This window comes from Triturus cristatus, chromosome 2_1 (genome assembly GCF_964204655.1).
Source record: "Triturus cristatus chromosome 2_1, aTriCri1.1, whole genome shotgun sequence".
Classification (NCBI taxonomy): domain Eukaryota; kingdom Metazoa; phylum Chordata; class Amphibia; order Caudata; family Salamandridae; genus Triturus; species Triturus cristatus.
This window is the reverse complement of record NC_140581.1, coordinates 633,277,777-633,298,924: the sequence shown is the minus strand read 5'-3', so window position 1 is coordinate 633,298,924 and position 21,148 is coordinate 633,277,777. Positions and strand designations below refer to the sequence as shown.

Below are 21,148 nucleotides of genomic sequence, written 5' to 3'. Positions count from 1 at the left end.
GCCCCTGTGACACATGGCGGGAGTGCGGTGCGGGTGGCCTGGAGGCTGCTGTGTTGATGGTTAGTGCGGTGTTCATTGGCTCCTTCTGCAAAGAACTTTTATCAAAGACACTGCGGCAGACGCCCCACTTGGGTTTTATAAATTATAATTGGACTGCAATACCCAGAATGCTACAGCTAATTAATCTCACCTGAGGCAGACTTCCTGTTAAAAATAAAAGGTGGACACTTCCTTGCAGCCCATTTGTGTGCCGCACTGTTTCTTGAGTGATCCATGAGGAAGGGAGAATTCCCGAAATGCGTCGGATCAGTGACATTGAGGGGGCGTGTGTGCTGAGTGCCGCTTACCTGACAAGAGCCTTTATCCTTTCTGCCTGTGAGTGCCAGCCACGTGGGTTCTTTCTTTTTGCAAAATATTATGTGGTCCAAACCCGGCCACGGCGTGACACCGCTGCAAGATCCAAGCAGAGCCGCACCCTGTGACACATGGCGGGAGTGCGGTGCGGGTGGCCTGGAGGCTGCTGTGTTGATGGTTAGTGCGGTGTTCATTGGCTCCTTCTGCAAAGAACTTTTATCAAAGACACTGCGGCAGACGCCCCACTTGGGTTTTATAAATCATAATTGGGCTGCAATACCCAGAATGCTACAGCTAATTAATCTCACCTGAGGCAGACTTCCTGTTAAAAATAAAAGGTGGACACTTCCTTGCTGCGCATTTGTTTGCCGCACTGTTTCTTGAGTGATCCATGAGGAAGGGAGAATTCCCGAAACGCGTCGGATCAGTGGCATTGAGGGGGCGTGTGTGCTGAGTGCCGCTTACCTGACAAGAGCCTTTATCCTTTCTGCCTGTGAGCGCCAGCCACGTGGGTTCTTTCTTTTTGCAAAATATATATATATATATACACTAAAAACATAGGTTAAATAAATGTTATAGTTAGGTGAAATATTCTGTAGCACAGTAATGATTTAAATTCTAAAAACCACTGAAATTCACCGGTTATAATTATCTAAAGTAACTATAACTCGTGCCCTAAGGTAACTTTAACACATGCCCCTGCATGCACAGTTTTCTCATCAATAATTTCACTGCAAAAGTTGCTCCAATATTGTCAATAATGTCGTAGAAGATGTCATGAGTGATGCAATATGTGCGGTAATTCGCAGTGCATGGTGGCAAAATAAAAATGTTTTGGCCCCAGACTGGGCCATTCTGGGACCCCATCACCAGGCCAAGGGTGTCAAGGTATCCTTTACAGTTTCAATTGGGAATAATAGGCCTCTTGGCCGTTAGAGAAATTTTAATGCAAATTATTGTCTATGAAATGAATGTATTAAAAAATATTGAATTCAATTTCATGTTCAGGAGAATTCTATAGAATTAATGAATTTTCCATACTCCCTTAAGTTAATGTAAACAGGGGTCTTCTTTACTTCTTTTTTTAATTTATTCATCTTTTTTGCAACTCACTTGAACGCATTGGTTATGTATTTCTTCCATTTCCATTGTTGGATGAATGTTTTTAAAGGTGATTTTGCACTTTAGTAATTAGGCCGGCATGAAGACCTCAGTGTTGGAATGCATTGCCATGGAATAAATGGCTGGTGAAATTCATCCCAGAATTCAAGCTTTTTTTGTATTTTCAATACAAATACAAAGTTTCAGGGTGATCCATTAAGCAGGGGCTGAGAAAAGGGGGTGGGGGGGGGGGTCAAAAAAGTGTTTCCCTGTAACATTTGTTTTTTTCAGTGAATAGGTAGATAGATAGATAGATAGATAGATAGATAGATAGATAGATAGATAGATAGATAGATAGATAGATAGATAGATAGATAGATAGATAGATAGATAGATAGATAGATAGATAGATAGATAGATAGATAGATAGATAGATAGATAGATAGATAGATAGATAGATAGATAGATAGATAGATGAAACATTACTATGTAGACACTGCTTTTGATTACAAAAGGAGGGTGTGTGTGTTCATTCTACATCTAAATTCAAAGTTAAAGTGGTCTCCGACAACCTTCCTGTAAATGTACATATCCTGAAGAAGTGGAAAACCGAGTATAGTCTCGTCAGAAATTGCCAATCTGACATTTTGCTGGTGTCAACCAGAGGGTTTGCACTTGTTCCAGCAGTGGTCTATTTCTTCAGCAAGTACATACTAAGGCAAAACGCACTAATTATTAAAAGAAAGTTTGAAGGATACTTAATGGTTTGCTGGTGCCGGTGGACAATGGTGCGTATCTAAAGGAAGAATCAGTCAATAGAAAACCAAGTGCAAATATGTTTATGAGTAAAATAAAAAGTGGGGTATATCCGGGCCTTACCAGTCCAGAAACAATGAGAATTGTTTACAATCCAAACAATTTGAATATGGTTGTATATGCCTCTTATCTTAGAAAGAATTAGTGTATGTTTCTGACATGTTATCAAGTATTTTAGTTCGCTCACAGCCACAAACATCTATTTAGAATAATTGCACATCGCAAATTATTATGCTATGTCGATGAAGGATTGATAACCCCAATATCTACATAGAGGTTTTGTAGGATAGTTATTTACTCCTGAAACATATCGGTTTTGGATCAAGAGGATTTTGAGATGGAGTGGAAGTTACACTCTTACTTTCCAGAGTGCTACAAGTAGGAGTTTCCTCAGATCGATTTTACATACTACAATCCCTTGTCAGGAGGAGAACTTTGCATCAAAATAGAGTTTCAACATTTAAAAGTAAGAGTGACCCGTTATTAGGAAAAAACTGTGTGTGTGAATGTGTGTGCGTTTGTGTGTGAGATCTAGGGATAGGACTCAATGGGATTATATCATTTTAGGGGAGAAGAATCTTTGTATCAAAGAGGTGCGCCGTGAGCAAACAGGGAATGTGCGCCTTATTAGGTTGAATGCGCTGCCCTCAGGGTAGCCACAAACTTGCACAACCCTGAGGCAGCTAATTCACATGAAATATGAAGCAGCTGCTTCAAATCTGCTCTGTCTTTCACTGTTCAGACAGCACCTGCCCACACTTTAAAGAGGAGAGAGAGATCCCCTTGCAGGCGGGTGCAGTGAGTAAGTGCACTCGCATGCAAGGGAATGTTTGGAGGTCTACAGGACCCACTTAACCACTTTCACAGGGCTGTCAACAGGGGGAGCACTGACAGTGTGTCACATTTTTGTGGTGCACTATCAGTGCACCCCCTGACAGCTTCTTTACCTCTGCACCCGTGTCCATAATATGGCACGGACACAGAGGTAAAGAGATTCCCTCATTTGTATGTGGCCACGCTCCCATGTGAATGAGGGAACTCCCTCTTTAGATAGCACTGGTGCAACATGTGCGCCCATGCTATCTGTATTACAGAATGGTCCGTGCGCGCATCTCTGGCCCCTTTTGTAATGCCAAAGTGCCTCGGGGACGCACAAAGTGGGCACAAGCGCCCTTTGCGCCCCAGGGCACATCCGTAATATGGGCCCTAGTGTGCTAAACAGTCAATGAGTCACTGGAGTGGTAACTAGGTTCTGAGAGCTGACGTAGACTATTACTCCACCATAATATAGGGTTCTTTAAATATGTGTGCCTTGAACTCTTTTCTAAGTTGTGGGAGTCTGGGCAGTCCTGCTGGATACTGGTAGGGGTGAGGAAATTCCTTTTCACTAATCCGCAGTGAGCAGATGAAAAACTTGGGGCAATTTTATCCATTTCTGATGGCATCACATCTGCCTGAAAAAGTGGAATGTGGAAAAATGGCCTGCAGCACAAGAATTCATAATTCTCCACAATAAAATGCATGGAACACTTATGCAATCCTGCAATGTCGGGTGCCTTACAAAGTATTTATCCTATTGGGATTTACATTAAGTTAATTACACTGCTTTGCCAGTGACAGTGAACCTCTGCATGGTGCTTGCCTGCTAGAGTGAGAGGTGTTGGTTGTCTGGAGTTATTTATTTCCTGAATTCTGAAATTTTATGTTGTAATTAATTTGTAGAGGCCCAAAGTGCTCCATGTAGAGGTTGGCAGTGATGAAGGACAATGTGGAACCCTTGGGGAATCCACAGGCATAGGGACCTTTTAGGACCTGAAGGTGCCAATCTGAAAAAAACGTTGTTGATTACATAGGTAGGAGGAAAACCAATAAGGACTTTGTCAGTAATCTCATTCAGGACTTCAGGGTGTAGATAAAAATGGGATGAGCAATAGTGCCGTGGGCAGAGGTCCAGTAATATTAGAGGCTGGGATCATCTTTATCTTTGATCAGGATGACATTGTCTATCATTTGTAGGATAGCTGTCTCAGTACTGCAGAGTGTTCAGAAGCGGAATTGGTAGTCATGCAGGAGATGGTTGGCTTGATGTGATCTTGGAGTTGTACATAGACAGCTTTTTCAGTGATCTTGCCAGTCTTGCAGATGAAGGATAGTTGATTGAGGAGGAGTATTTGATATTTGATATTTATTAGTTTATATAATGCCCGAATCACCCCGTCAGGGGTATCTCTGCACTGGGGCAGTGTGCTTCAGCCAGGCGAACACACCTCAGAAAAGATAGGTTTTTAGCAGCTTCCTGAAATGTAGAAGGTTCTAGCATTCACGTAGTTGGCAGGGAAGTTCGATCCAGAGTGTAGGTGTGAGGTAAGTAAATGCCCTGCCACCCATGCGAGCTTTATTAATTCTCGGGGTACAGAGAAGTAGTTTAGATCCTGATCGAAGAGGCCTAGAGGGTGTATACCTTAGTAATTTGACAGACAGGTGGGGGGGGGGCAGCTCATTGAGAGCTTTGAAAACAGTGCAGCAGATCTTAAATTTCACTTGGTTCCTCACAGGGAGCCAGTGGAGTTTGTTTAGAAGCAGTATAGAGTCCATTCTGGGAGGGGCATTTGCTACTAGTCGGGCCGCAGTGTTCTGGACTACTTGCAATTTGTCCAAGGAAGCCTTGTTGGCCGAAGCCAACAATGCATTGCAGTAGTCTAGTCGAGCTTGCATCAGTGTTTTTCGTGTGGAGGATGGTAAAAGAGGGAACACTCTTCTAAGGAGGCTGAGTAGGTGAAAACATGTTCCTGTGGTAGTGGTGGCATGTGCTTTGAGTGTGGGTTTCTGATCAATACGGATTCCCAGATTCTTGACCACTGTTTTAGGGGTGGGGGTCGGGCCCAGTTCCTCCGGCCACCAACTGGGTGTCCAGCTTATTGCCGCACCTCCAAACAACATAATTTCCAATTTCTCGGCATTCAGTTGAAGGAAGTTGGCCCTCATCCAGGCAGCAATGGTCTTAAAGCCCTCTGAGAAGATGAGTTGGATATTATGGTTGGATTTACCAAAAGAGTGTAAGAGCTCGGTGTAGTCCGCATAGGAAATGGGACTGAACCCTAGGGGCTTCATTAGTTTGGCCAAGGGAGTAACATGCATTTTAAAAAGATTATGGCTCAGACAGGAGCCCTGCGGTACTCCCTTGGTCACTTAGGTGGTCTTGGATCTAAAAGTGCCCATTGAAACTGTCTGAGTTCTGTCTGTTAGAAATTCTGCCAACCATTTCAGTGCTGCTCCTTGAACCCCGATGTCCTGAAGTCTCTCCAGTAGGATTTGGTGCGAGATGGTGTCAAATGTCGCCGATAGGTCAAGCAGCACTAAAAGTGTTGCCTGACCCTTGTCCAGTGCCATTCTGATGTTATCAGTTACCTCTATCAGGGCGGACTCGGTACTGTGCTTGGCCCGGAAACCTGACTGGGAGACATCCAGGCAGTGTGAGGTTTCTGCAAACTCAGATAAGTACTTGTTAATGTGTTTTTCTAGTAACTTACTCTGAAGGGGGAGCAGAGAGATGGGGCGATAATTAGACAGTTTGTCTATAGGAGCTTTGAGGTTTTTCCGGATGGGAACAACTTGTGCTGCTTTCCATTCGGGAGGGAGTCTGCCATCCCTCAAGGAACTATTGAGGATGGTGTAGATTGGAGGAGCGAGTTGTTTGGCAAGGGGGACCCTGATTTAACTTTAGTTAACAGAGACTCTACCTCTTCAGGGATAAGTAATGGAAAGTTATGCAGTTGCGCGGTATTGGCAGAGGTTGCTGAGCGTTCTGTAGAGGGATTATTATGAATACCACTGGCTGCGATAATTTTATGGTAGATTGCGTCAATTTTCTGGATAAAATAGGACGCTATGTTGTCACATAGAAATAGAGAGGGAGCTTCTACAGTGTTGCATTACTTAGGGTTTGTAAAGGACTTCAGGACTTGATATAGAGTCCTTGAGTTGTTACCGGCCTGCTCTAGTTGATTGGCGATATGCAGTTTGCATGCGGACTTTATATTTTTATGATAAAAGGATAGCGTGGCTTTGAATCTCTCTTTATCCTGTGCATTATGTCGCCATTTTCGTTCTAATTTTTTACATTGGCTCTTTTCAGTCCAAAGGAGCGGGGAATACCAACTGGTTTGAGAGTGTTTGGGAGAGTGGGTCTGTTGTTTCAAAGGCGCTACGTAGTTGGCAAAGTCATCCGGGGTCTAGCATGGGTTTCTTGGCTCATGCATTTGAGCACCTTCTGGGATTCCTAACTAAAGAGTTTAACAGAGACTGTCGCATCATCTTTCTATTAATTAATAAACTAGTACTTTCAATTCGACCTAGTCTCTTTGAGTTGGGTAAATGTTTCAATCTCAAATTTAACAGAAAAACAATAATTTATGTTATTGGGAATGTTCTATGGTGCTGGTGCACTAACTGTCCTGTTCCTATTCTCAGACTCCCCTAACTTTAACAAAAAGGCAAACTCCAACACACAAAATGTTCATTTATAAAAGCAGCTATTTATTTCTTCAGCCCTCATTAAATCAGACTCTTAATCAGACAACTTTGGTGACCAAAATTTTCAGGACACAATTTATGCTCATGTGCACATTTAGAAAAGTATTATTATATGGATGTTCTTCTAAACACAGAATAGTAACTTTACAGCATGCAGACATCACTCGCGTTTAATCAGACTCTTTACTAGTTTTGGCAAAACCAATAGGTCTGAGATTTGAAACCTATTTGTTTGCCAGTTTTTTTTTTCTTAATCTTAGGTGGCCTCTTCATATGAAAGCGCATTCCCCTTTTGACCCATTTTCAAAATAGTTCGGAAATGTTTAACTTTCCCCAAAATGGTCCAGGATTGGAGTAAGATTATTAAATAAGCCTGCTGGGCTACTATGGGCAAAGTTTCCCTTTTCCCTAATATTCAAGGGCTGGAGTTATAATAGGAAATTAGCCTTACCAGCATCCAGTGCTCGCTGACATCTACAGGAATGGAGGATGGGCGCATGTGTGGAAAATATTATTTACATAAATAAAAATAAAACGTCCCTTACGCAACGTCCTCACTCCTGACCTCTTCTTTACTGGAACCGGATGCTGGAACTTCCTTGGCTAATCCTGGTGCTGCTCACATGCAGCATGTGAGCAGCGCCAGGATTGGTGGGAGCTGCCTCACCTCGCCACTCCACAGCACTCGGAGGCCTGCACTTACTGAGAGTAAGACAGCTGGGTTGACAGGTTTAAAGTGCGCATGTGTGGCTGGCCGTCGTAAGACAGCTGGGCAAAAAGAACATGGGCACTTCAAACACTGCATTAGTGAGGCCACCCTTCTCCCTGATGCTGTCACTCAGCAGCGACCCGCCCTGTCCTGATGCTCGACTCGGGACAGGGGATGAAAAAACAAATAGTAATAAATGACCATCTTATTTTTCATCTCGGGGGCTTTGAGGGGGAATTTTAAGTGGGGCGACGCTCTTCCGCTCCAACGGAGGAGCCGTCCCAGCCAGCAACCACAAAACCCTCTGCAAGCATAGGGAAGAAGGAGAATACAGGGGAAAGAGGAATGTGAGGGTGTGGTGTGCAAAAGGAACAAGGTCCATGGAGGGAAGGAAGAGGGGGGGCTGGGTAGACGAACAAGAGTGGTTAGTGGGCAGAGGTAACTTGGAGAATGCAGGGAGAGGTGTGAGGAAAGAACGAGAGGGCGGTGGAGCAGCACATATGGGACTGAGGGTGGTAGCAAGCAAGAGGCTTATTGTAGTAAAAAATAGTTACTCATGCATTTCAATGCAAGCACTGCATTGGTTTTGGAAGGATGCATCCTTAAAATGTAATAGCATCAGGTGATAGTGAAGTACTCCCTTGTGCAGAGCCACAATGTGCCCGACAAAGCGTCATACCAAAAGTTGAAAGATACTGGGCGAGAAAAGCCAATGGTTGAGCCTGAAGCCCAGTCTAAAGAGATTGTAAGGAAAACGTTTGTTTTATTGCTGCACTGTCAGCTCATAGCAAAAGAAATTATCTTTGTATGAAATGTCAAATACTTTAGAACGTAGTTGATAAGATGCACTACTAAATGTACCAAAAATCCCAGTTGTCGGGAAATAATTGATTACAGTTTATGAATAAAGTTCCTTGGTTGGTAATTTGTCATTTTTTTCTTCAGATAAACACCTTCCAGTTGGCTGTAATTATAATCAGAAATGCATAAAAATCATTGATCAGAAAGATGAAATGGATATAGAAGAAAACAAATGCGCCACACCTCAGTCTCTGAACTTGGAAATGTCTAATGAAAACAGCAACATTTTTCACAGTGCAGATAGGAATGGAAATCGGAGAACGACTGAAGTAGACAGTGCTAAATGGAATGATAGATCTAAAGACTGCTTGGGAGGAATTCGAGACCCAAATTGCCATCCCTCCACCAGTAATGATTTACACGAAGAGGTCATTGCAGTAGTCACACTAAATGAGTCAAAAGCCTCAAAAGGTAGAAGAATCATACTCCAGCATTCTCCAAGCCCTGTGGACTCATTTCCATCTTCAACATGGCCAATTACCACAGAATTTAAATGTGACTGTTTAAATGTGAACGTGGAACTGAAAAAAGGTTTTCTATCAAATAGTAGGACTCACCTTCTTATAGAAAAGGGAAAATGCCCAAAGAAAAGCAGGAGCTATCATGGCAGGCAGCACCAGAAGAGTCAGTGTTTCAGCTACCACTGTCATGAGAACCTGGCAGATGCTCATGGAAAACATAGACCATACCCTAAAAACAATGCTCATGTTGCCAACAAAGACAGCGCCATACTCAAAGTAAGCATTAGCGAAAAGGATATTGAGGTTAATTATAACAAAAAACTTCAGTCTGTAGTAGTTCACATTGAACCTACTGAATATAGTGACCAATGTGACAACAAAACTAAAAAGCGACAAAAAAGCTGTAATTCAAAAGACACAGACTATCCTGTAACAGATGGTTCTTGCAGCACAAGTCCACTCCCAGATGATAGTCCCAAAGTAAGAGATGACTCTTATAATAATTGCATGCGTCCTGAGTGGTACTCAGATATCCCTCCACCTAAAGAATTTGCTGACTGTAAAGATCCACATTCACATACCATTAGAGAGGATGGATGCCCACTTCTAAAAAAATCTAGTAATAAACATTGTAATATATCAGAGTTACCATCTTGGTTAACTGATGAATGTGATGTGCCTGAGTTGCTAAGTGATGGTACCGCAGACTATGGTGGGGACAGAGATCATTCCCATATAGTAGAGACCAGGTCATCCCAATTCAACCATAATGTGCACAATCAGCAGAAGCCAAGCACATCGAGTGTGGCTTGCTTAAGTTATCAAACTAAAGTTAAGTCATGGAATGACGCTCAAATAAAGAACATCCATTTTGTGCCCTGTCCCCCCGGTAACAAGAAATCATATTTTGGATCTAAAGCAGTAAGAAGAAAAACATTTCCAGAAGCTTTAAATGAAACATTTCTTCTTTATCAACTTCGAAAAGATTCATTCTTCACGCACTGGTCATCGCCTATTTGTAGGATACTGCCGGAGGAAGAAGAGAGTGCCCCAGTTACCACTACAGACTCCCTCGCTCAAGAACCTGGGGAGGAACTCAACAAATCTTTCAGCTGCGCATCATCACTTAGTAGTCTGTTAGAGTCCAAACCATCTCAGACACATGACTCCACACCTTCTGATCTTGAAATGCCCCTTTCCCTCTCTGAACCGGAGGAAAGTGCTGAGGACATCTTCATGAATGATGGTGACTGTGCCGTGAAGGATGGAAAAGACAATATCAGCATTCCTTCTTTTCAGTCTTGGACAAATGTAAATTCTAATACGAAGGAGGAAGATAAGGAATTTGAGCCTTTGGATAGCCTTTCAGGAGAACAACCCGAATTAACTGAAAGTGGGTTTGATGAAGAGCCAGTTGACAGTGACCACCACAATGATGCGCAAGATCCTACGGAGATTCCAAGTATTCCTTTATCAAGCGAAGCAACATCCTTTTTTGAAAGCCCTGTCACCCCAGGAAAGAACAGCACTAAAAGTGCCTACTCAGAGTGGTACTCAGCACAACCATCAGAAATACAGTCACAATTCTATAAGGTGTCTCTGGAGAAGGAGGTGACGGGGAAGAGGCGAAAGAGTTCAGTTGTGACTGTTGTAACTGGAGAGCAGGAGCAGCGTGTAATCATTCAAGGTGAAACGCAAGCGCCAGTCAGTGTCTTGGGTTCTGTAGAGAATGTTGGATGCAACAAAGATGCCAAACAGCCTGACACTGCACATAGAGATCCATTCCCCATGCTAGTTCAAGATAAAGAAGCCCCACTTGAAAAAGAATTCCACAGCTGTTTTGATATCCAAAGCATGTTTCAGAAGTCCCTTATGCTAGAAGAGGCCAATTTACAGGGCAATGTCTCACAAAAAATTGAGAACTCTGACTCCTTGGGGTCTCCTGAAGATAGGGTTTTTGCTGAAGGTGAGCTCCTGAAAGCACCATCAGAAAACCAAAGTAGTCAGCAAATGGAAGAAAACAGAGAGCTTGGTGAATGTATAGTACTGGAGAACACACCAGGAGCCAGCCGTGACAGTGAAACATCACTCACTCTTTCAGAGACGGGGGACTGCTTGGCTCTTCGATTAGTCAAATCTGACTCTGAAAGTTATGATCAGAAGAAAGCCGAAAAAATCCAAGCATACAGTCGGAAAGCAGAAGTGACTAGAAAACAGTTTGGTAAGAAAGGTATGTTTTGCAATTGCTTGAATTTCTTATTCCCATTATCTCACATCAGTTTACTTTATCAGCAAAACATAAATTATTTATAATTCATATAAGTATTAGTATTACATTGTAATTATTTTGTTTTGTAACAGAAGTTATCACTACTCTTAATTGAAATATGTCATTCTGACCTTAATGTGAAGGTTAATGTTCAATTCAAAGACTAACACTCTGACTATGCTCGTGCAACCTGATGTACACATTGTTATTTATTTAGTCAACTTGTATGGTGACTTATTAAAAAGTGCTTGGCATCGCGGAGTTTGCAGAGTTTTTTGCACTCCTCACTACGCGGAGCTCGCGAAGTTCCGAAAAACTCCACTCCGCAGTCGTCAAAATCAAGTTGGCGAGCACGAGCATGGAAAATCAACCTCCCAACGAGATATCTCAATGCAGGCGGTCAGATTTCTCATTGCGAGTAGTCACGTCTGCTCACGACTGCTCGCGTTGAGAAACCGTTGAGAAAGCTGCCGCTCGAGTACAAATGTACTTAAGCGGCAGAAAGGAAGCAGTGCCCGCTTGCGCTGTGCATGGTGCCGTTCGCAATGATTGCACAGTGCGGACAAGCACCTGGCACTGAAAATCACCGCAAACATATAACGCACTCTGCTGCTCAAGGAGCTCTGTGTAGCGCGGCAGAGTTTTTATGTTCTTTGCGGAGTTTCGTGTAGCGGACCTCCACAAACTCCTCCCAGGCTTATAAAATACATATAAGCCTGACACAATAAGTGGGATATATGCTGCAGAAAAATGCCAGTGAATAGGATAAAAATAAGGAAAAAAAAGAATATTCCTGAACTGAAAGTGTGTCAATGAAGAGAGGCCAAAAGGGGCAAAAGAACGAAATCCAAAAGTTGCAAATAGTCTGGAAGTAACCGTGAATCACAGATGAGAAATGGAAGCAGTGAGAACCCTTATATAAGGATAGACAGAGAGGAGTTAGGAAAGTCAGGAACAAATTTAAAGATGATACAGTTTAAAAAAACAAATTGTGTTGAGAATGATGGAGTAAGTGAAGTTGGTTAAGTGCAATAGAAAAGAAAAGGTAGATTAAAGGTATAGAGTGCTGTAAAATTCTGGAGTGCGGAAATAGAATAGACAGAAAATCCTAAAAGATGATAATTTTAATGATGAAGACGAGAGAAAATAGACGTATGGAACAGGATCTTTGGAATTTTAAGCGAAGGCAGAAATGAATGCATGAGTAGAAAAAGAGTGGGAAAGTTAGAAAATAACTACAGGGCTGGGATGGGATGATGAACAGAGTTGGGATGGATGACTAACAGAAAGCATGACGGAGACTAGGTCTAAGATGGAAAAAAAAGAAATCAGATTTGTGATAAGCTGGTGGATAATGAACCGAAGTGCATCCAAGGGTGCACAGCAGATGAGCAGATAGAGCTATGAGACTGAGAAGAGCCAGGAAAGAGAGGAAGGAGAGGTAAGCATGATTCTGTGGAAGGCGTGTCAAAGGCCAGTCGGTCTGCATCGGTCAGTAACCAAACTGCAACTGACAGCCAGAAACACTGCACTTTACCATTTAGGATTACTGATAGGCTACACTTAAGTTGCAAATCCAAGTAATTATGTCCATTGGCCAGAAATGTTAAGGCCCCAGACAAAGATATGGTCAGCAGCCCTGGCTGAGAGAATAGTGTTTTTAGAAGACCTGTCTATGAAGGAGGCACAAGATGTCTAAAGTTCTGGCAAGGTGTGAGGCTGTGTTGATCAATGTCCAGTCAGTGATTAGTAATTGCCACAATGTATTTGATTTCATTATGGAGAAAGTCTCGGACTTCATCTGTTTAACACTCTTGGTTAGAAGAAATTAGTTTTGTTGATGAATGACTTCATCCTACCAGGTTAGCAGATTGATATTTCTTGGAGAGGTAGGAAACGCAGTGGAGCTTTTGTGGTAATTGCGCAGTTTTGTCTAAAATGCGTGAACTTTACAGAGAGTGCACATGCAGACTTGCAGGTATTAGTGATCAGACCGGTTGATTTAGGGAGAGCCAATTGACAAATATTCATATACTATAGCGTGACCAGTGGTCACCTTGGAGTAGCACTGGAACATCATGTGCACACCTGAATTTGGTGACATTAGTAAATGGTCGCAATATTCTGGTAAGAAGTGTGACTGTACATTTTGAAGATCTTGCTGATACACACCCCAACTATAATATAGAGAGATACTAACGCTGTATAACTTCAACTCACCCTAAGAAGTTTTAACACATAGATGTGGCCATATGCTTGATGTGATCTGTGCCAAGGATGATCTATGTGCTAATAAATATTTTTTTCTGGTTCTTTGGATCAACCACTTTGTTATCCTATTTGGTTGGCATAAGAACTCTCTGCTAGGCAATAACCCTGCAAAGGCATCACCCGAGCTGATAAGACATTGGCACAGTTTAGGTATATGTCCAAATTAGTCTCAACAGTAAGGGCCTGATTATGATCTTGGCTGTAATGGTCCTCCCATGGCAGCGGCGGCAGATTCCCTGTATGCCTAGTAGGCGGTCTGCCCGCCCTATTTAGATGTGTGTGGTTTGTCAGTTGAAAGACCGCCTGGCTCCCACCGGCTTTGCCGGTCTTGTTTACCTGATCCGACGGGGGTCTCAGGGAACATTGGCTGATGGAGGGAGCCCAGCCACTTTCTCCGCCAGGCCAATCACAATGTGCTTTCCTGCTGAGGAAACTGTGGCAGTCAAACCTCCACACCTGAGTTGGCAGAAAAATGTGTATAAGTCCGAAACTCACCTTCACTCACCTTTACACTTTCTGTACCACCATGGATTCAATCCTACAAGTCATGCTGCTGCTGCTTCAACACGAACAAGATCAACACCGTCGTCACCGGAAACTTGGCTGGTCACACAAGCCATAGCATACCAATGTGTAGTGGCAATGTCATAATGTTGATGTTTATGACATGTAAAGTAAAACACCTGTATGACTACAATGTATGATTGAATTTTGAGCAAGCTGCTTTACCAAAAATAGGCACTTGCTAAAAAAAGAATCACATCATAAAGCTTAAAGTCACTACATAGGTGTGTACACAGAAAGTACATAAAAAAGGCATACACGTCATTGTTATAAGTGCAATGTAAGTACATGTTAAAATTGAACCAGACAGGATGGAAGCCTCACCTCAACAGTTCTCAGGAAAATCAATGCCAGTCCCAGATCTTAACCATTCTACATTTTTCCTTGTCTAGTGAAAGTCCTGTATTGCATACAATTAAATGTGTCACATTAGTTTGCATGGGACAATAAATATGTGCACATACGCATCAGTAATCAATGGGAAACAAACAATCCTGTATGTATATATCATAAAATCAAGTTGAAACATCTGTTTGTTGGTGCATATGGCCATTGTTATGATGAATGCCTGTACCTAAATGCACATGACATCACTTACCATGGCAACCAGTTTATGCACCTAAGAAAGCAGACATCAAAAAACTCTAGGCTGGATTACCTAACATCATATTAAAGACAAATATGTACTACACATGTCAGTTTCAAACATTGCCAGGAATCAAACAATGCTAAGGGAAAGAAATGCCAGGACTAACTTGTTGAAATCCAAACCGTAGATTTATTACAACAAATTAGAGAACTCTCTCAAAATAAATTATTCCAAATGGCAGTCCAAAATGCTGCATGTAAAGTCCTGTGCACTTTAGTGCTGCCACAAGGCTTGCCTCCTGTATAACTGTCAAGGGGAACTGTGGAAGTTAGTTCTTCATAAATGTTGATCCAGACTCTTGTAGTTGGAGAGAGAGGGCTATATTTAAGTAGATACAATTATAGAGACCCCATCCTGCAGCTAGTCAGGAGTAACTGCCTACTCAGTTCAAGCAGTGCTAGGTAACTTTCACCACATTCCATATTCTGGAATCTGTGGCTTGCAAAGAAGGTGCAGAACACCACAGGAACATCCTCAGGAATGGGCAACCAGTGTGCAGAGCAGACACCTCACATAACCTACATTGGGGGGATGGGGTTTGGATGGGTGGACTTAGATTTGGGAGGGGTGTACTTGCCTTTGGGAGGGGGGTCTTGGAAGTGGAAGGGTTGGATGGGCATTTCTCAGGGGTGGATTGGGATGCTAGATGGGTTTGGATGTGGGAGGGGTAGATTGCTGTTTTTAGGGGTGGTTTCAGTTATGGGAGGGGTTCTGGCAAGGGTAAAATGGAGATCCTGAATGCGGAACTTGGGAGGCTGTGTGGGAAGGAGTGGGGCTTGGGAGGTGAAGGGACTGGCTCTGTGTGATGTGCATGTGTCTGTTGATGGTGCTGTTGCCTGTGGGTCTAGTGTATGTCTGAAAAGTGTGGGTGTGTCTTGTGCCCTAGGTTTCTGTTGTCTGTATAATTGGGTTTGACTCTGTTTCTTCTGTGTGTACTCTAAGGATGTTGTGTCTCTGTATGTGTGTGGTGTGGATGTGATTGTGGTGTGGCTGGTGACTGTGGATGTGTGTGCTGTAGAATGTGATAGGGATGTAGCTGGTGAATGTGGGTGTAATGGTTGTTGTGGTGATGAATGTGTGCGTGGTAGTGTTGGTGTCATCTGTGGATGTGATGAGGTGTGACTGGTGAAAGTGGGTGTAGTGAAGTCTGTGGATGTGATGGTTGTTGTGATGGTGACTGTGGGTGTGGTGGCGTTGGTGTCATTTGTGGATGTGAAGGGGCTGGTGAGTGTGGGCGTGGTGAAGTCTGTGGATGTGATGTTGTGGTGGTGACTGTGGGTGTGGTGGTGTCGGTGTCATCTGTGGATGTGATGGTCTGTGGGATGGTGAATGTGGGTGTGGTGGATTCCATGTATGAGATGGTTGATATGGTGATGACTGTGGATTTGATGGTATCCATGTCAGTATGTTTGAAGGTGTTCATATGTCTAGTGTTGGGTTTGTGTGTCTTTGTGTGTGCTGTGCTACTATCTGTATGAGAGGGTGTGTGCAAATATGTATGTGCTTGGTACAGGTTTGGGAATAGGGAATTGGGATGAGAAAGGGGGTGATGGCCACAAGGTTGAGGTAGAGGCTCCAGTGAGGGAGGAGGTCAGAGCCTGAAATAACCTCTATAGCTCAGACATTGCACTGTGAATGCCTTCCAGGTATGCCACCATCTGTTGCAGATGGCTGCCTTGAACCTGGATGGCATTCAGTATTGAAGTCTGACCTACACAGATGTTCCTCAAAAGGTCAACTAGCCTCCTCACTCAGCACTGCCGGGGCGGCAGGGGCATGGAGGGAGGTGCCTGGAGCAAAGCAAATAGGACCCCTCTTAGGGCTGCAGACCTGGCTAACTGGGTGGGATACAACAGGGAGGGTCGAGATGGTACTGGGTTGGCAGACAAGGATGATATTGTTGGGGTCCTTGTTGGGTCCGTCACCACTAGGTAGTGTCCACGGGAGGATGCATCAGGTGATGACGTTGTGGAACTTGGGTCCTCCCTACCACTCCCCTCACCCTCTGGGCCACAGTGTCCCTCAGTCTCCATGGTGTCAGGACCGGAACTGCGGTGGCCAGCTGCTTCCCGGCCATGGTTAGCCCTTACTCCCTCACTTGCCTCGGATTATGCTGAAATGACATATATAATAGGTTAATCGAATCTGTGTAAACACAATTTAACCTGACCTGTGAGCACAAAACATGTATGTATGTATGTATGTATGTATCGCTTATTTGTATAACGCAAACTGTCACCCGAAGGGTATCCTGGCGCTTAGACATTATACTGACAACACACAAAACGATAACAAGGAATTAATCTGACCTAGGGAAAAGATATGTTTTTAGTTCCTTCCTGAAAGAGGAAAAATCCCCAGAGCTTCTCAGCGACAGGGGTAGAGCGTTCCAATGTTTAGCTGCCACAAATCTAAAAGATCGCCCGCCCATCCAAGCCCTCAAAACCTTCGGAATTACCACAAGATCTGCTGACAGTGATCGAAGGGAGCGAGTGGGCACATACCGCAGGAACAATTCCTGCAGCGGAATAGGTCCTTGCCCATGAAGTCCTTTGAATACTAAACAAAGTGCTTTAAAAATAATTCGTTGTGGGACAGGCAGCCAGTGAAGGTCAGCCAGCACCGTGGAAGAGGAATCATAGCGGCGCCGGGAAAGAGCCAATTTGGCCGCCATATTCTGCACACGTTGCAGTTTAGCCACCAAATTGGCCGGTGCGCCCAGTAGTAGTGCATTGCAGTAATCCAACCTGCTCAGTATGATGCCACGCACCACTTCAGGCCGAACATGAGCCTGCAGCAGCGGAAGAATCTTCCACAGCATATGGAGCAGCATCATGCAGGTGGCCACAGTTTTATTCACAAAAAGGTCCAATTGAAGATTAGGCCCAAGCACTACACCCAGATTCCTGGCGGAGGCTGCAGCCAAGGGAGCATCCTGAAAGGAGGTAGGCCAGAAGTCAGGAGGCAATGGCCGAGGAACACGGTCCATCGAGCAGTGTAATACCTCTGTTTTAGAGCTATTAAACTGCAGGGAGTTTTGCCTCAGCCAATCTGCAGTTGACGCCATACACTGGTGAAAAGTCTCTAAAGGCACCGCATCCTTGCCCTCGATGGAAAAGATGAGCTGCGTATCATCGGCATAATTAATAACCGAGATACCGAATGATTTAATCAAGCTCACCAGAGGTCGGAGATAGAGATTAAACAAAATAGGGCTAATGGCAGACCCTTGTGGGACGCCCTGCCCAACTACTTTAATATCCGACTGGAATGGTGGCAAGGCCACTACCTGGCGTCTGTCTCCCAGGTAGGAGATCAGCCAGTCACGAGCCAGACCCTTCACCCCTACATCCTCAAGTCTTCTGACCAGGATGTCGTGGTTGACCGTGTCGAAGGCGGCCGACATGTCGAGCAGCACTAAAAAGGCTGCTCTTCCAAGGTCGGCTCGCGAACGAAGGTCGTCCAAAACGGTCACCAGGGCAGACTCCGTGCCATGTGCTGGTCTGAAACCAAATTGAGACGCGTCCAGGCGGAAATTGGTCTCCATAAAACTGGACAGATGCTGAGTTACCAGTTTCTCCAGAATCTTAATGGGAAAAGGGAGCAGCGATATAGGTCTATAATTTGCTGGGCAGGTGGGATCCAAAGTTTCCTTCTTCAATAAAGGTGAGACCACTGCTAATTTCCAACACTCCGGAACACGTGCCATAGAGAGAGACTGGCAGCAGATAGCATACAGCGGGGGAAAAAGCTCCGCCTGGAATACTTTCCAGTATTTGTGTGGCAATGGGTCCCAAGGGGAGCCAGAAGATACACGATTAGCCAGCAGACAGAACTCCTCAAAGGACGGAAGGGGAAAACTATCCAGCTGCGCCTGTCTACCACCAACCCCTTTCGTCTCCATGTCGGCCACTAATACGGGGCCCCATACAGGCTGAGTAGCAAGTGTAGTTGTCAAAACAAGCTTGCTTAAGATCAGAGCGATCTTATCTTCGAAAGCCTGTGCCAGAGAGGTACATAGAGCTTGGGAGGCAGGGATGTCATTAGCCGCACAAGCCGGTCGAGAGAGGTCCCAAACAATCTTAAACAGGTCCTGCGTTTTATTCGGTGCATTTAAGAGCGATTCCTCAAGGAATCGCGCTTTCGCATCCTTGATCTGTGTTTTATAAGTTAATAAGGCCTGTTTAAAAAGGACTTTCTCAGATTCCAGATAGTGTTTTCTCCAAGTTCGCTCCGCACGTCTACAGCAAAGCTTCAATTGCGACAGCTCAGCGGTAAACCAAGGCATAGCGATCTTAGATCTATCCCTGATTTTACGCAGGGGGGCCACCACCTCCAAGGAGTTAAAGATTTTCCGGCTGAGACACTCGTAGCTTGCATCCACACTGTCTCCTAAGGGGATTTCCCCACCCAGCAAAGACGGCAGGCAAGATTGTTTAAGCAGCCTCGACCACTGCCTGCCCGTCTTAGTCCTAGTACCGATACTTCCACTCCCAGTTGTTACCATAGGGAGTGCGACGGAAAAAAGAACCAGTGCATGGTCCGTCCAACACTGAGGAAGGATATCTCGAACCACTACCTGTCTGGCATCGGCAAAGATCAGGTCAAGGATATGACCCTTAGTATGGGTCTGTGAGCACACCAGCTGCTGCAGGTGAATATCACTACAGGCCTGAACCAGATCCGAGAAGACAGACCTTGTGGGTCCATCAGGTCGTAAATTAAAGTCTCCCAGAATCAAGGTCCTAGCGTGGGTGTTGGAAAGCTCGTAGATGGTATCAATTAACTCGGGCACAGCTGACAGAGTGCTGGCAGGGGGTCGATAACACAACAACCCAGAATAAAGAGTGCCTCCCTGCCCTATCATAGAAAAGCCCAGAGTCTCACAGCCCGAGATACTCTTAGTCTCAAGCATTGAGACATCGAGCGATTCCCTATAAATAAAGCCCACACCGCCTCCTCTAGCTCCCTCCTGCGGGTTGTGTCTGATCTTATAGCCAGGGGGACAGGCTAACCCCAATTCCACCGCACAGTCCGCTCTGGTCCACGTTTCTGTCATGAAAAGAACATCTAACTCACAAGACTCTATGAGTAGTGCAATTTCCATGTGATGTTTACTCAGAGATCTCACGTTCAGCAGACCACACGACAGGGACTGCATACACCGCACGGTGGCATGCGGTTGATGGCACATAGCCGTACCTGGATCGAGTTTTAACAGCATGTCTCTGGTATACGTTAACCGAGCATCAGACGGTGGAACAGGATCCCTGACTCCCGGCGCGACCTGTGCGCGAACGGGCGCAAACGGGCTTACCTCTGGCGCACCTCCGGCGCGCCGCCGTCGCGCTCGCTGCGCGCCAACGCTGCGCGCTGGTACGCACATCCCTTATATACTGTAGCGATAATCCGCGTGGGAGTCCTGCGAGGACACACCTCTAGACCCCCAAAAGATGTCACCTGAAGGCGGCCCAATCCAAGGAGCCTCACCTAAGATGGCGGCCGGAACGCCGCGATCGCGTTCTAAGTAGTCCCCCGGATTCTTACTAAATCCCGCAAAGTGCAGGTGAGTTATCTGAGTTTTAAGGTGCAAGTTTGACCTAGCTAAAACCCCCAAGTAATTAACCAACAGAAGGCGCAAAACGCCAAAAACAGCAGCGCGAGTTGCAGTATATTAAAATGGAATAAAATACGTAAACAAGAACAACAAAATACGCGTTAGCGCTGAAGTATAAAGTCTACCTGAAGGCAGCAAGAGGCGCCTTAAATATACTGTCCAGTGCGCGGGAGTCCTGCGAGGACACACCTCTAGACCCCCAAAAGATGTCACCTGAAGGCGGCCCGATCCAAGGAGCCTCACCTAAGATGGCGGCCGGAACGCCGCGATCGCGTTCTAAGTAGTCCCCCGGATTCTTACTAAATCCCGCAAAGTGCAGGTGAGTTTATCTGAGTTTTAAGGTGCAAGTTTGACCTAGCTAAAACCCCCAAGTAATTAACCAACAGAAGGCGCAAAACGCCAAAAATAGCAGCGCGAGTTGCAGTATATTAAAATGGAATAAAATACGTAAACAAGAACAACAAAATACGTGCTGAAGTATACAAAGTTTACAGATTTCACATGCTTCAAGGCTCCCAATCTTGGATTCACCATTAGCATGAGGCCATGCATGTATGCAACATATTTTGAAAATATTCGGTCACAGTATTGTCACAACCCCAGACAGTTCCTAACTCATATATGAACTTCATCATTATGTATCTCATGGAACAGTGTTACCCCTTCAATGCTTTGGCCCTTGTAGTTAATTATATTAAACTGATATCACCAAAAAGGATACCTACCAAAAATACCTTAGTGCAGTGTCTCCACAAGGCCTTCAAGTCCGCATACTGGACATTTTCCAAACGTGAAATATGAATCAATGGGAGTCAACAAATACAGCAATGTTGTACCAATAGTTGCTTAAACTTAAAGCACTTCACCTTTCTATGTGCATTTGACAGTGTAGAACACTCACTCCAAAACTCTAAAGTATAAGCCTGCTGTCAAATTCAACGGT

The 21,148-nt window shown here is 44.5% G+C and overlaps 1 protein-coding gene across 1 annotated transcript in view; it reads left to right on the top strand.

The window, feature by feature from the left end:
* Positions 1–21,148, top strand: part of LOC146865704 (uncharacterized) — a 632,622-nt gene that overhangs the window by 10,339 nt on the left and 601,135 nt on the right. The window contains exon 2 of the mRNA XM_085640187.1: positions 8,459–11,065. Within this exon, the coding sequence (XP_085496313.1) occupies positions 8,459–11,065 (2,607 nt within the window). The remainder of the gene's footprint in view (positions 1–8,458; positions 11,066–21,148) is intronic.